Here is a 13,358-nt window from a genome sequence, read left to right as displayed (position 1 = left end):
AATATGCAAAGGGTTGTGGGTTGTGGGTTGTGTGTGGAGACTTCAAATTAACCAAGTAACCAACCAAACAAGCAAGTGGTAGAAGAATCTCTGAATCCATGTGTGATTTCTCATAAATAATCAACTCAGTGCCTCGAGAATTGTTGACAGGTTTCTTCATTCTACTTAATGGAATGTATAACTCAAAAGCATCAAAAAATCCATTCTTCCTAGGAATAGGATAGCCAAAAAAGGACCTGAACCAGTAAGTGAAGAATATGAACTAGCAGCGAAAAGGGAAAGCAAAAAAGGGAAGAACTAAAACTAGATTTTAGATTTCACTGACTTATGACTGAATAAAATTTGTTCACTTACCAGAGCAACCAATGCTGCAAATTTGACCCACTTTATGTCTCTTTTTGGCAGATCCTAGGGTTGACATTTCTACAGTATCTCTCCTCTAGTAATATTCTCTTTTTTCTTTTTTTTTTTTTGATAACTGTGGTTCTTGGGCCAACCTGTGTGCACCTCGACTAATTCCATGGGATACCTGCCACCTCCCTCCAGCAACAGGTAACAAGTAACTCTATCCACTAAGACTAGGATAGATGGGAAGAAATCACCTAGTATTTTTGTCTCCACTGGGATTTCAACCTGAGATATCATGGTTTCCACCCACTTCATTGACCGCTAGGCCACTTCATTGTCCAGTTATATTCTTTTTTCGTTCTGCGGATTTTAGGGTTAGCTCTGAAGAGAGTCGCGACTTCACTGCGACCTTTATTCTTCTTCACTGAGATTTTATGATAATTTTTCTTCCTTCTTCTTCCTTCTTCTTTCTTCTTTCTTCTCTGGTTTGCTGCTTTTCACTGCTGCGACTTCACAATTTTTTTTCTTCTTTTTTTTCACTTCTTCTGTTCACAGCTGTGATCAGTTACTGTTTTGCTCTATTTTCTCTCTGTTTTTCTTTTTCTCTGTTTTTTTAACCACTGCTCCTCACTTCTTTTTTCTTCCTCTGGTTTAGGTGATCAAACCTATGATTTTGGTGTTTCGTTTAGACTTTTGCTTATATACATTGTCTTTATTGTTGTTTATGTAGTTGTTGTGGTCTTTTCAGTAATGACTTACTGTTGGGTGCTATTTGGTCTTTTTTCTTTTAAATTGCGCTTTTGTTCAATGATGTGGTCGCATCACGTAATGCGTGATGCGGAGCCTTGTCGCTTTTTTCCGGATCACGCTTCCCTAAGACTGGTTTTGCAAAAGTGAAGCCAAGGCTTCTTCTTTTATGTATGCTTGAATCTAAGAGCCAGTGAGTGTTTTTGTTTTTGTTTTTGGATAAGTAAGTGCCGGTGAGTTTTCATTACACAACTTTTCCAATAAACCCCTCTGCAGAATTTCCTTGTTATTATGAGATCCCACTAGATTTCCCAATACTTAAGATCTTGGAGAGATTAGAAGCTTTCTATCTATATCAATTTCAATCTTTCATCCATAAAGGTTATCTGATGCTTCCATTGCAATAGAAGTATATAACTCTATGGAACAATGTAGGAAAAGAAAGATGAGACATAGAACATATCAGTTGAACAACCCGTAAAATTAATATGGTTTTCTGAAGAATTGGATTCTGTTAGTTACCCATTTATACCAAAAAGGATCAAATTTCTCATGCTTTGGCGTTAGCTGTAGGTACAGTAGGTCTTTTAAAGTTGGCAATAGGACAAGTATTAACTGGGCAGCTAGAGGTTGAGCTAAAGGGCCAGAAAGTCTTTTGGGATCTGAGATTTAGAAGGGATTTTCATGATTGGGAAGTGAGTGAGTTTCAAAGATTGATAAACCTTCTTCACAAGCACGTCAATTTGACGGATAATCCCGATGGGTGGCAGTGGGATCTTGGAAGAAATGATGTGTTCTCTGTGAAGTCTTTTAATGAGAAACTTTTGGTTGAGGAGGTGGTCGAGTTTTCATGTAATGCAATATGGGTTCAAAATGTGTCAAGGAAGGTGTGCTTTTTCAATTAGCTAGCCACTAGAGGAGTGATTTTGACGGCCGAAAATCTTAGAAAGCAGAAGGTTGTCTGCGTTAGTTGGTGCTACATGTGCAAGGAGACAGGCGAGGATGTGGATCACCTCCTTCTACATTGCGGGCTTATCATGTGATTATAGTGGGATATGTTTAGATGGGTTCACACTCCTTGGGTAATGCCAAGAACTGTGAAAGATCTGATGCTGAGTTGGAAGAGAGGGAGAAGGCAGAGAAGACGAAGGGCTTGGAACATAGTTCTGATAGCGTTAATGTGGGTAGTTTGGAGAGGGAGAAATAGGAGAGCTTGTGAAGGTGTAGAGTCGAGTTTCTTGCTATTGAGGAGTAGTCTCCGCTTTCTTATTTTCTTAAGGTGCAAACAAAAAGTTCCTTCTTGCTTAGATGATTGGGTGGATTTTGTAGAGCGTCATATATTGTAGAGTTTTGATCTTTTGGTAACCATGTATATGACCGATTTGGTCATGTTTGTGAATGAAAATACTTTTACTTGATAAAAAAAAAAGGGCCAACATATACCCAGAAACTAACCAGCTCTAGAACCTATAGGAATGGGCAAAAGTGAAGCAAATAAGATGTTTATCCCACACAAGCTTCAATGTACACATAAATTATAAATAGGAAAAAGACCTAAACTATTTTGTTACGTACATAAAAGTGAGGACAGCAGAAAATCATTACACAGCTAAAGAATAACATTACCTGGAACAGAAGGACAATGATGACAAGACAAACTCCAATAGCCATTGAACTGCTGTAGTAAAATGGAACCCAACTGCTAACAATCGGTGCCATGAGCAGTAGCATTATACCAAAAGCAAGAAAGAGCAGACGCCATCTTTGTAAATCTGCACATCATTCAAAAAGGAGGTAACTAAGCAGTAGAGAGGAAACAGATTCCACAGATCCCATAAAGTCCCAAGCATAACTATGTATATGCCCAACCTTCTTCAATAGTTACAGTAACAGAACCAGAAAGACCACCAACAAGCTCCACATCAAGAATTCTATCTTCGTAAGGGGACATGACAGAGTTCCATGACCCTTTCTGCAAATTCTTCCACGCACCATGTTCACACTGGCACAAGCCAAGAGAAGAATTCCTGCAAGATAGAAATCCCTGAGAGTCGAAATCTCCAATGGAAAAGACTAAATCATGTCAGAGAAGCTTGAGAATAGGTATTCTCTACTTGTGAAAGCATATCTGTATTTTTCCCAGCAACCTATCTGGGATTACTGCTGAGGGGACACAACTAACTCGATATGCACTAGAATAACTGCTAAGTCTCCATCGTGATAGACCAGTGATTAGAATGCGTTCGCATAATACATCATCTTTCAACAAAGGATCTCTCACATAATTAATTGGAGTCACATCCAGTATCTGATTTTTCAATTTAACACCTGTCATATAAAAAAGCACTAGGTTGAGAAATACAAGATAGTGTGCTAACCTAAAGATAGTAATCTCTGCCAACTTATGTGAGTCGGCATCTGATTCATTTACACTATCAAGGATATCAACCCCAAGAAAAAGCTAAGTTATGCGGACCTACTGAAATTAATATTATTCAAGTTTGCAGCTTTTTATTTGCCAAAAATTGATTATCTTAGAGCCTGAGCAAGCTATCTTCAAGTGTGCTACTGTCCCAGGTTAAAGATGCAAACATTGGTCTTTGTAACATCTTATTTGGCTAGACTAATCCTTTATGGAGTAAGACAAATCATATATATAGTTCACAGTTTTCATTGTAATGCTCTTCAGATACTTGGAATAGAAACAATTGAGAAGTCCATGACAATTGCTCATTTTTTAAATGGTATGTTGTCCAACGAATCCACAACTAATTGATTGAGTTCTACCTTTTCATTTTCTCAATATCTTTTTTGACAGTATATCACTAATAATCTTTTCCTTTGCACAGTTGCTACTGCTCACCCTGCTTCTTTTCATCTCTCCTTGAGCCAAGGGTCTATGGGAAACAGCCTTCCTACCATGGAAGAGTAGGGGGAAGGTTTACATACACACTACCATCCCACACCCCACCGGTGGGATTTTACGGGGTTTGTTGTTGTTGTTGTTGTACTCACTACTACTCACCAAACAAGCCAAATTTATCCTCCATCTTTTACTACGTTATGCCTCCAAATCCAATATATATTAGATCGAGTCTCTATTTGGCTTGGGCATAGTTGTATTGAATGGATATAAGTACTTGGTGTCTATCCTTGATAATGCATTAAAAACAAGCTGAAATTGAACACAACCGAGCAATTTAACAGGCACCCATCCTGAGATCCTTTTAACCCAATATTCTGCTCTACATTTTGAGCTCCCAATAACAAACAACAACATACTCAGTGTGATCCCACAAGTGGAGTTTGGGGAAGGTGGATGTATGCAGACCTTACCATTACCTTTGTGGAGTAGAAAGGCTGCTTCCGATAGACCCTCGGCTCAAGAAAATAGTTTTTACAACAGGTATGATGAAAAATGCAAAAACAAAAATGATGAAAATATTGAAGACAATAATGTACTGACAGCAAAAAAGTAATATGCAAAGTAAAAGAAACAACAGTAGTAATAAAACTGAAGAATTATATAATGCTAGCACAATCCTAACAAAACTGGTAAGGAAGCAGATAGGTGCTCCAGGCTAGAACTACGCTCTAGCACTGGAAGAGAGAACTTGACTACCTACTGACCACATACCTTAATCCTCAAATTCCATAGTCTCTTATCTAGGGTCATGTCCTCATGAGCTGAAGAAGTGTCGTGTCTTATCTAATCACCTCTCCCCAATTCTTTATTGGTCTACCTCTAACGCTCCGTAGACCTATCACTGTCAACTTCTCGCACCTCCTCAATGGGGCATCTGTGCTCCTCTTTACATGCCTGAACCATCTCAATCACGCTTCCTGCATCTTGTCTGCTGCAAAGGTCATTCCCACCTTGCCCTATAAATTTCATTCCTAATCTTGTCTCTCCTATTATGCCCACACACTATATCTAAACATCCTCATTTATGCTACCTTCATCTTCTGAAGGTGAGAGTTCTTGATAGACCAACACTCAACCCCGTACAACAAATTCGGTCTAACAACCACTCTAGAGAACTTATTGTTGAGTTTCAGGGATACATTCTTATCACATAAGACACCAAATGTGAGCCTCCATTTCATCTATCTCGTTCCTATACGATGTGTGCTACCCTCGTAGACCCAAGATACTTGAAGCTTCTTCCCTTGGGGACTAGGTTACCAACCCCCGCTTTCCCAAATCCAAGAAAATCAATCCCACAAATGTAGAGATCTATCCAGATTTAGATTCCCACTGATTTTATAAGAAAGAAAACCTTGCTAAACCAGCAATGTAAGTATCTAAATAGCAGTGCTATCAATGAATAACCAATTGTATGTGCAAACTAATCAACATGAACTAGACATATGACTCACATCTTATCCACTAACTTCATGAATATCCTGACACCTAGACAAATAAAAAAAGACAAAAGAGAGTACAGACCTGCTGTGCTGAAGTACTCAGGCTTCAATCAAAAAATTTATTCATGAACATAGGGTATTAATGTTTTGGCATGAATTTCAGAAGAACTCCTCGGACCAAATTAAGCACCATTGTCATAAGACATACAGCATTTGCAGTTACTTCTATAGCTGCGTAACATCTTTATGAAATACTGCAGTAACAGCTACACTTTAAGCCATCAGATAATAGCTCCAGATTTTGAAATCAAACATAGCCACTTACCATTTATCCTAGTTTAATCATTCCACCTATGTCTATAATGGGGTGGATGATATTCACAGCAGCGTAATTCCAAAAAAACAGACGAGAAAAGTTAACTGAATATACGGAAGTTATCCTATAGATGATGTATACATACCTGTTGGAAAAGTGAATCATAGCATTCAGTCTTATGGGAATGGGAAAGAAAACAACAGATATTTTTTATCGAAATATGGACAAGCCGAAGTTTCGGAATGGGAATGAAAACAACAGATATTTTTTATCGAAATATGGACAAACCAAAGTTTAACTCCGAAAGAAGCACTTCATGATGTGAAAGTGAGTGCAAGCAACCGCTTGGTTAACTATGAAGGCACCAGAGGGCTCAAAACAAGTATTTAATTTCTATATGAAAAAGTAGCAGTTACAAAATGGTGTGCAAGATCTCTTTGGACTCAAACATCTTCTCAACTTGATAGGCTTTTATTTCTTTATGATCTTTCCATCAAATTTTAAATGTTATTTGCTGGTAGATGGAAGTTTATTTTATGTGTAATGGAATTGATAGTTTCTGCCTTGGAGTAACGAGTAAAGTTGTTACCATGCTGCCATGTGACCACCTGGTCACATGTCAAGCTTTGAAAACAGCCTCTTGCAGAAATGTAAGGTAAGGCTGCGTACAATACACGCAATACACCCTTGCTCTGGGACCCTTCCCCAAACCCTGCGCATAGCCAAAGCTTTATTGCACCGAGATGCCCCCTTTTTGGAGTTGATAGTTTCAGTTGGACATAGAAAAACAGGATAAGTAGGTACAAATACGGGTAGCATAGTCACTAGAGACAACCATGAACCATACACAACTTCGGAACCTCTAGTTATCTCCTCAACAAGTTATTTGCTAATACAAAAGGTTTCAACCATTAAAATACATAGTAATACGTTAAAAATTCAAATTCCATTGATATTTATACAACACATTCGCACATAACAGCCAGTAGTACTACTTTCAATACTGTTCAGGTAATCAAGTGAAGATCCATATCTAAATGGTCTACTCTTAATAAATACATGTAGGAGATAACTCTTAAAAAAGTGAAACGCTCAAGAGAATACAATATAGGGAATAAGTTCACAAATATATCCCATCAATTAAACCAAACAAAGCACCTAAATAGTACGATGACCACAAGGGAATCGATTCTCCCAAGCAACCAATGTTTCTAAACGAAGAATCAACGCAAGCTAATCCAAGCTTATACACTCACTCACAAGAGAGTAATAAGTCATTTATCATCAAAGTTCCTCTAAAAATGAAAAAAAGCTCTTATATATAGTCTAGAGTTAATTATTACAACTTGTGGGCTCAAAAGTGACCCATTTGCAACAATAAAGTAAGACAACCCGCTTTGGCATCTGCTTAAGCATGCTGGGCATATGTGGGGCGCATCTTTGGCCATTTGCCACTGTTTTGACCTGCTCAAGCATGTCAAGAGCAGGTTGGGCGCACCTCTAGAGCAACTGAGGCGCATGTCACCTCCTGGGGACTTTTCAGCCCTATCTTGCACTCCTTTGACCTCTTCAAAGTCCCTCGACCCTCCTTGAAGGTAATCATCATCCATTTGGAGCCTTTTGATAGCACTAAGGAGTCGTCAAACACCTCTAACATCATAAGCATCCCGTCCAAAAGTCCGAAGGCAATTTGGATTGTATCATCCTTTCCTTCTTGAAGAAGATTCGTTCTCGAATTTACAACCTTAAAGCATAAGAGAAGAACAAACAACCAAAACATACTCAAAGCACAAGGGTTAATATCAATATATCCATGCCAAGGAGGCTCACATTTTCCATACAACCAACAATCCTTTGTTATTAATAAAACGAATTCATCATACACTACACAAAGGTGTTCGCTATAAGAAGCCTTATGAAACAAGGAAACTACCAACGTCGTAAGACATAAGTGTTTCATTATTTCACCATAAGACCATACCCAAGAACTCCTACCTCTATCTAAAACAAATCCAACATCAACATGGATGTCATCAAATGCAAAGATATAGTAAAGAAAGATATGAAGTAGATAGTCCCATCCAAGGTGTTTCCATACTTAAGAGTAGCAAGGTACTCAAGAAAGCTAATAGTCAAGTCACTAGGAGTTGGAACAATCCAGAAGGAAGTCAAGTCATTAGGATGCACATCACCCTTCCTTTCAAGACAACCCATGTTCACACAAAATGCATTTTCAACAAAAACACGGTCATCATCATAGGTAAAAAAATAGAAAAGAGAAGAGTTAAGGACACCATTCTCATCTAAATTACCCTCCATCATAAGTATACAAGAAGATGAGACGACAATTTAAGCACATTATATTTTTTCCCTTCAAGCAACTTCCCACAAGAACTGCATTCACCAATGGAATCATGCTATTAGCGGAATTAGAAACCAATTCAGCCAAACCAAATAGTATACACACGAAGTTGTGTGACTTTTTTTCATGTCACTTAGTATGCTCTTAAGACTCCTTCCTATTACTTCAACTCGTCCAACCACGCAAGTGTGACAAGGATTAGGAAACAAAAGTTGTACATCAAGTACACACCAAGGACTCTTCCTAAAGCAACAAATAGATTGGGCATTTAGATTGCAAGACCCACACAATTCAAGCACCAAAGACAAACTCCCTAAACGAATCTTGAAGTCACTAATACTCTCATGATATAACATGATATCAATCAACTTCAAAGATCTAGTCAATATGAGAAAAATATCATCATGCCTCCAAGGCTCACTGGGAATAGGAGGGGCTAGATACATACTTTGGAAGCAACTGCTTGAACTTATTATCTTGTTCTCCATAGGTGCTTTACAAGGACCTTACCTTTCATGCATCAACTTGGACCAATAGGCTTGATCCTTTTGCCTCTTTGTAGGAATTTCCTTGGGAGGTAACTCCTTTCGATCCATGGGGTTAGATGTTTCACCCCTTGTCATAAAGTATTCACCGACCCATATGAGTTTGACTAGGTCCCTCCTTTGAGTCAAGCCTTGATCAACTTCGGAACCCTTGAATAAGAACTCATTTAGGCCTTTAAACTTATCCTCATGAAAGGTCTTCTTTGAATCCTTCTTCGGAAGCATTGGCTCATGAACCTGCAAGAGAGAAGTATTGGTACTAGGCAAAATGCTAATTCCATGGTTAGCATGTAACAAGGGCTTAGGTTTGACAAGTTCCACAACTAAGTGTTCCTTGTCTACCTCATTCAATTTAATCCTTGGCTCAACATCCTCACATAACTCTCCTTCTTGAGCCAAGTTCTTCCCCTCTTTCTAGCTTCTTCTTCCCCTTCATCCTCAACTTGATTAGGTTGACTTTGGTTTAGTAGAACTTGGGGTAGTTTAAGGACGGTATTTTGAGCATGTCCATTCAAGAAAAGCTTGAAAATTTAGTGGATTGGAAAGGGTGGAGTTAGGGAAGTTTAGACAACCTATCATGGTGTCCATCCTCTTACTCAATCCCGACACTTGACTTCAAACTTCATTTACATCTTGTTTCACACTCATTATGGCCGCCATTAAAGCTTTCATGTTTATCTCTCTCGTAGTACTTTGGTTGTCATCTCCCGATGCCATTGTACCTAATAAGGAAATAGTAAACAAAAACAAAAAACAACAAACAAGTTAGAGTTAAGGGATCAACCTCACAAGCTCTTGGAGCACAAACCTTTGTTTTGTCTCTCAATTAGCGCAGCAAGCATTGAAAGATCGTTTGTACTCCAATTAGAAGACTTGGTATCAATTGTGGCTTGTGATCGGAACGAATTCTTGTTTGAAATTAAAAGAAAAACTCAAAAATGAACTAACGCACTTGAATCAAGAAAGAACTACGAAAACAAAAGAGAAAAGCACAAAAGAATGGACAAGAAAGGAATCGGACTCAAGAACTAATTAATCAACTAATAGATCAATTATTAGTTGTTAATTAGTGTTTAAGAATCAAAAGATGAAGTTAAGGATCAAGAAATGAAGTTAGATTGATGGAACCTTGCAAAACGTGAGTTGGAAGGCTCAATATACGTTTGGAATACGCTAGAGCATATCGGGAGCAGACCAGGCGCACCCTGAGTGCAGGAGCTACTGGTTTGGACTACCTTTGACCTGCTTTAGCAAGTCAGGCGCACCTCAGGCGCAGGTGGCCCAAACCAGCTGGTACAAAAGGCGAAAATGCCCTCATGCGGTCCCCTTTTTGTCATCTTCTATTGGACTATTCCTTGGTACTTTGGATATGTTTTTGTAACAACACTTTTGCCCACTTTTCCTTCCTCTTTCTTGGATCAAACAACTTTTTGATGAATTTGCCTATTGAAGATATGAACTTCTTCAAGAACACTATGAACACCAAAATTTCCAACTCTTTCACCTTTGCTCGGAATGTGATCAAATTTTGAACCCAAGCACTTTTCAACCTTCTAAACACATTGCAAACAACATTAAGTTCCAATTCTCATCTAATTTCTTCAGATTTTTAAACCCACTTGCTATTTTTTCAACCTTCAAGAACACAAAAATGGTGAAATTGTGAAACTCATCCAAATGGCACCGCCACTTCGATTTAGGATCCTTTTGGTGTGAAAAACACTTTCCAACACTTGTTAACCCAAAATCCAACACCAAATGAGCAAGATCTAAGTACCTACTTCAATAATTTCTTCAAGAACAAGCTCAACAATGGTGACCTTCGCCAATACTCTTCCAAACACACTAAATGATCAAGTTCCAACCTAAATATCACTAGATGGAACAAACTAGTGTAGAAACAACAATAAGGACTCAAAAACACAAAAAAGAAATTTGGAATTTTCTTTAAAATGTTTTTTGACACTTTTTTATTTTTCAATTTTTTAGACAACGAGACCCAAGATTGACTTCGTGGGAACGAAATCAAGCTCGGGTCGGATACCAAATGATATCAGACAAACTATGAAATTAAAACTAAACTAAGAAACAAAGAATAAAAGATAAAGATAGATAGGAAGGTAAAAAGATAGACATAATGAAAAAAATTGAAAGCAAACAAAGGGTATATAAACCCCTTAGGGGTCGTTTGGTGTGACGTATAAGGGATAAGTAGTCCCGGGATAAAATGAAGGATCATTTTATCCCATGTTTGGTTGGTTGTATTAATCAATACCGGGATAACTTATCCCACCATTTACACCATGATGATGGGATAAGTTATCCCATACGCATGGTGGGATAAGATATCTTGGGTAATCCCGGAATAACTAATCCCGAGATTAATTATCTCGGGATAACTATTTCCCAACCAAACGACCCCTTAATCCTCAATCAATTAAACCAAACAAAGCACCTAAATCGTACGTTGACCACAAGGGAATCGATTCCCAAGCAACCAATGTTTCTAAACGAAGAATCAACGCAAGCTAATCCAAGCTTACACACCCACTCACAAGAGAGTAATAAGTCATTTACCAACAAAGTTCTTCTAAAAATGAAAGAAAGCTCCTATTTATAGTCTAGGGTTGACTATTACAACTTATGGGACCAAAAGTGACCCATTTGCACGAATACAGCAAGGCAGCGGCTTTGGCATCTGCTTAAGCATGTTGGGCACATGCGGGGCACATCTCTGGCGTATGTGCCACTGTTTTGAGCAGGTTAGGTGCACCTCTAGAGCAGATGGGGGGCATGTCACCTCCCAGGGGCTTTTTAGCCCCGTATTGCGCTCCTTTGACCTCTTCAAAGTCCCTTGACCCTCCTTGAAGATAATCATCATCCATTTGGCACCTTTTGATAGCACTAAGAGTCTTCAAGCACCTCTAGAATCATAAGCATCCCATCCAAAGGTCCGGAGGCAATTGGGATTGTACCATCTTCTCAACAACTTGTGACTATTAGTTTCAATCTCTATTTTGAATTTAATGAAGTATTTTGAGCATCTACATTTGTCAAATGACCCTCCACGGAGCAAAATTGGATGCCCAAATCCAAATGGTCAAAAAACACACCTAAACTATAACTTGTTATTGTTCAATTCACATACCAAAACTATCACTCCCTCTTCGTATTAAAAAACACCTCGACATTGAGTTGGCCTACACACCATGCTGTCGTTGTAATAGTTTAGTAGAGTAATTGAACCGTGGAAAATTGAGGTAAGAAAAAGTAACAGCTTATAAGTGTGTCTTTTACCATTGATTCAATCCAAATATATACTACAGAAGAAAATATGCAGAGGAAAAAGTAATAAAATAGATTAAAAAAATAAAAACAAAAAAGAGAGAATCGTGGAAATCAACCTTTGAGAGCAGCAACTTGAGTAGTTAAAAGAAACAAAGAGAGGCAAGAGAGTAGGGCAAGGAGAAGAGCACTTCTGCCGGAGAATAAGAGGAACCCCATTTCTTGATCCACGCCCCTTTCTTGTTCCTCTTCCTCTCAGTTTGAAACACAGAGACCATGAAATTAAGGGGTGGTTTGGTAGGATGTATTGGAAATATATTTTAATGTGTATTACTAGTAGCATATTTGGTATAATTTTAAAATTTATGTATAATTAATATTTTATTGTGTATTAGTAATCTTTTAAAATCTTTGATTAATGAATTCAATGTATGCATTAACATGATTAAAGATATTATTATTTTTTTAAAAAAAATTTCTGCATCCTTTCCAACATATATAGAAGATATTTTTATCAAAAAAATTGAAATTATGCAATTTATGTTATTTTTAATACATTAAATCAAACAATATATAAAAAAAATACAAGCATAATTAATGCAAGTACAGCTAGTATAAGCATTATTCATAAACATTACTAATATATCATATTTTACATTATTTTTATACACTCTACCATCCCTAAAAGCGGCATACACCTCGAGTCCTCGACATTATAAGCTTACCAATTATGGAAAAGCCCATTTATGACTGTAGGGCTGTTCATAATGCAATTGATCCCGATATTTTAAATTGAAAATAAAATGTTATTAATTTATCTGATTTATTAGTAATGAATTATTGGCTTAATTATTTAATAGCAATTTAGATTTTATTTTTATCATTTTGTAATGATTTATGATTTTTTTTGGAATTTTTACAAAAGTATATCATTTAATAGAGATAATAATTAGACAAACAACAGAGATATATAAGGTTTGATTCCTAATCAGAAGGCACCTCCTAAATTAACTAGTCAACTATGCGTGCAAAAACAATGTCAAAACAATATAATTCATAAAGTTAGAAATAAAATCTAATATTAATATGGTATAAAATTATTATGTTTACCTTCTAAAAATTAAGGTCTTGAGAGTATAATGAGACGAAATAATCTTAAAGCTTTATAACTCAAATATATATCTTAAACTAATTTTACTTGATAGTTTTCTAAAAGGATTCAAACGTTAATTTTACTTGATAGTTAATCCCACTTTAATCATAATATGTGAATTATTATTACAATTAACATCCCCTTCATTATCTACCATCTAAATCGTGTTGGCTAAGCTCAATAAATTAATTGACATCCCAAAAAAAAATTATATTTAACATAACGTATTTTAAA

The 13,358-nt window shown here is 37.1% G+C and overlaps 1 protein-coding gene across 4 annotated transcripts in view; it reads right to left on the bottom strand.

Annotated features, from left to right (window-relative positions):
- The window catches only part of LOC107877117, a 75,729-nt gene extending 63,428 nt beyond the window's left edge, over window positions 1–12,301 (bottom strand). For 2 of the 4 annotated variants that reach the window (XM_016723865.2, XM_016723874.2), the window contains exons 1-4: window positions 12,091–12,280; window positions 3,210–3,423; window positions 2,965–3,122; window positions 2,722–2,867 (exon numbers count right to left, since the gene is read on the bottom strand). In XM_016723865.2, coding sequence (XP_016579351.1) covers window positions 2,722–2,867; window positions 2,965–3,122; window positions 3,210–3,423; window positions 12,091–12,190 — 618 coding nt within the window. In that variant the 5' untranslated portion in view covers window positions 12,191–12,280. Of the gene's footprint in view, window positions 1–2,721; window positions 2,868–2,964; window positions 3,123–3,209; window positions 3,424–12,090 lie in introns of all 4 variants that reach the window. The other 2 variants (XM_016723871.2, XM_047405148.1) reach the window with 2 other exon arrangements.
- Window positions 12,302–13,358: the final 1,057 nt, after the last annotated feature.

This window comes from Capsicum annuum, chromosome 1, assembly GCF_002878395.1.
Source record: "Capsicum annuum cultivar UCD-10X-F1 chromosome 1, UCD10Xv1.1, whole genome shotgun sequence".
NCBI classification, from domain to species: Eukaryota; Viridiplantae; Streptophyta; class Magnoliopsida; order Solanales; family Solanaceae; genus Capsicum; species Capsicum annuum.
This window is presented reverse-complemented; position numbering and strand designations above follow the sequence as displayed.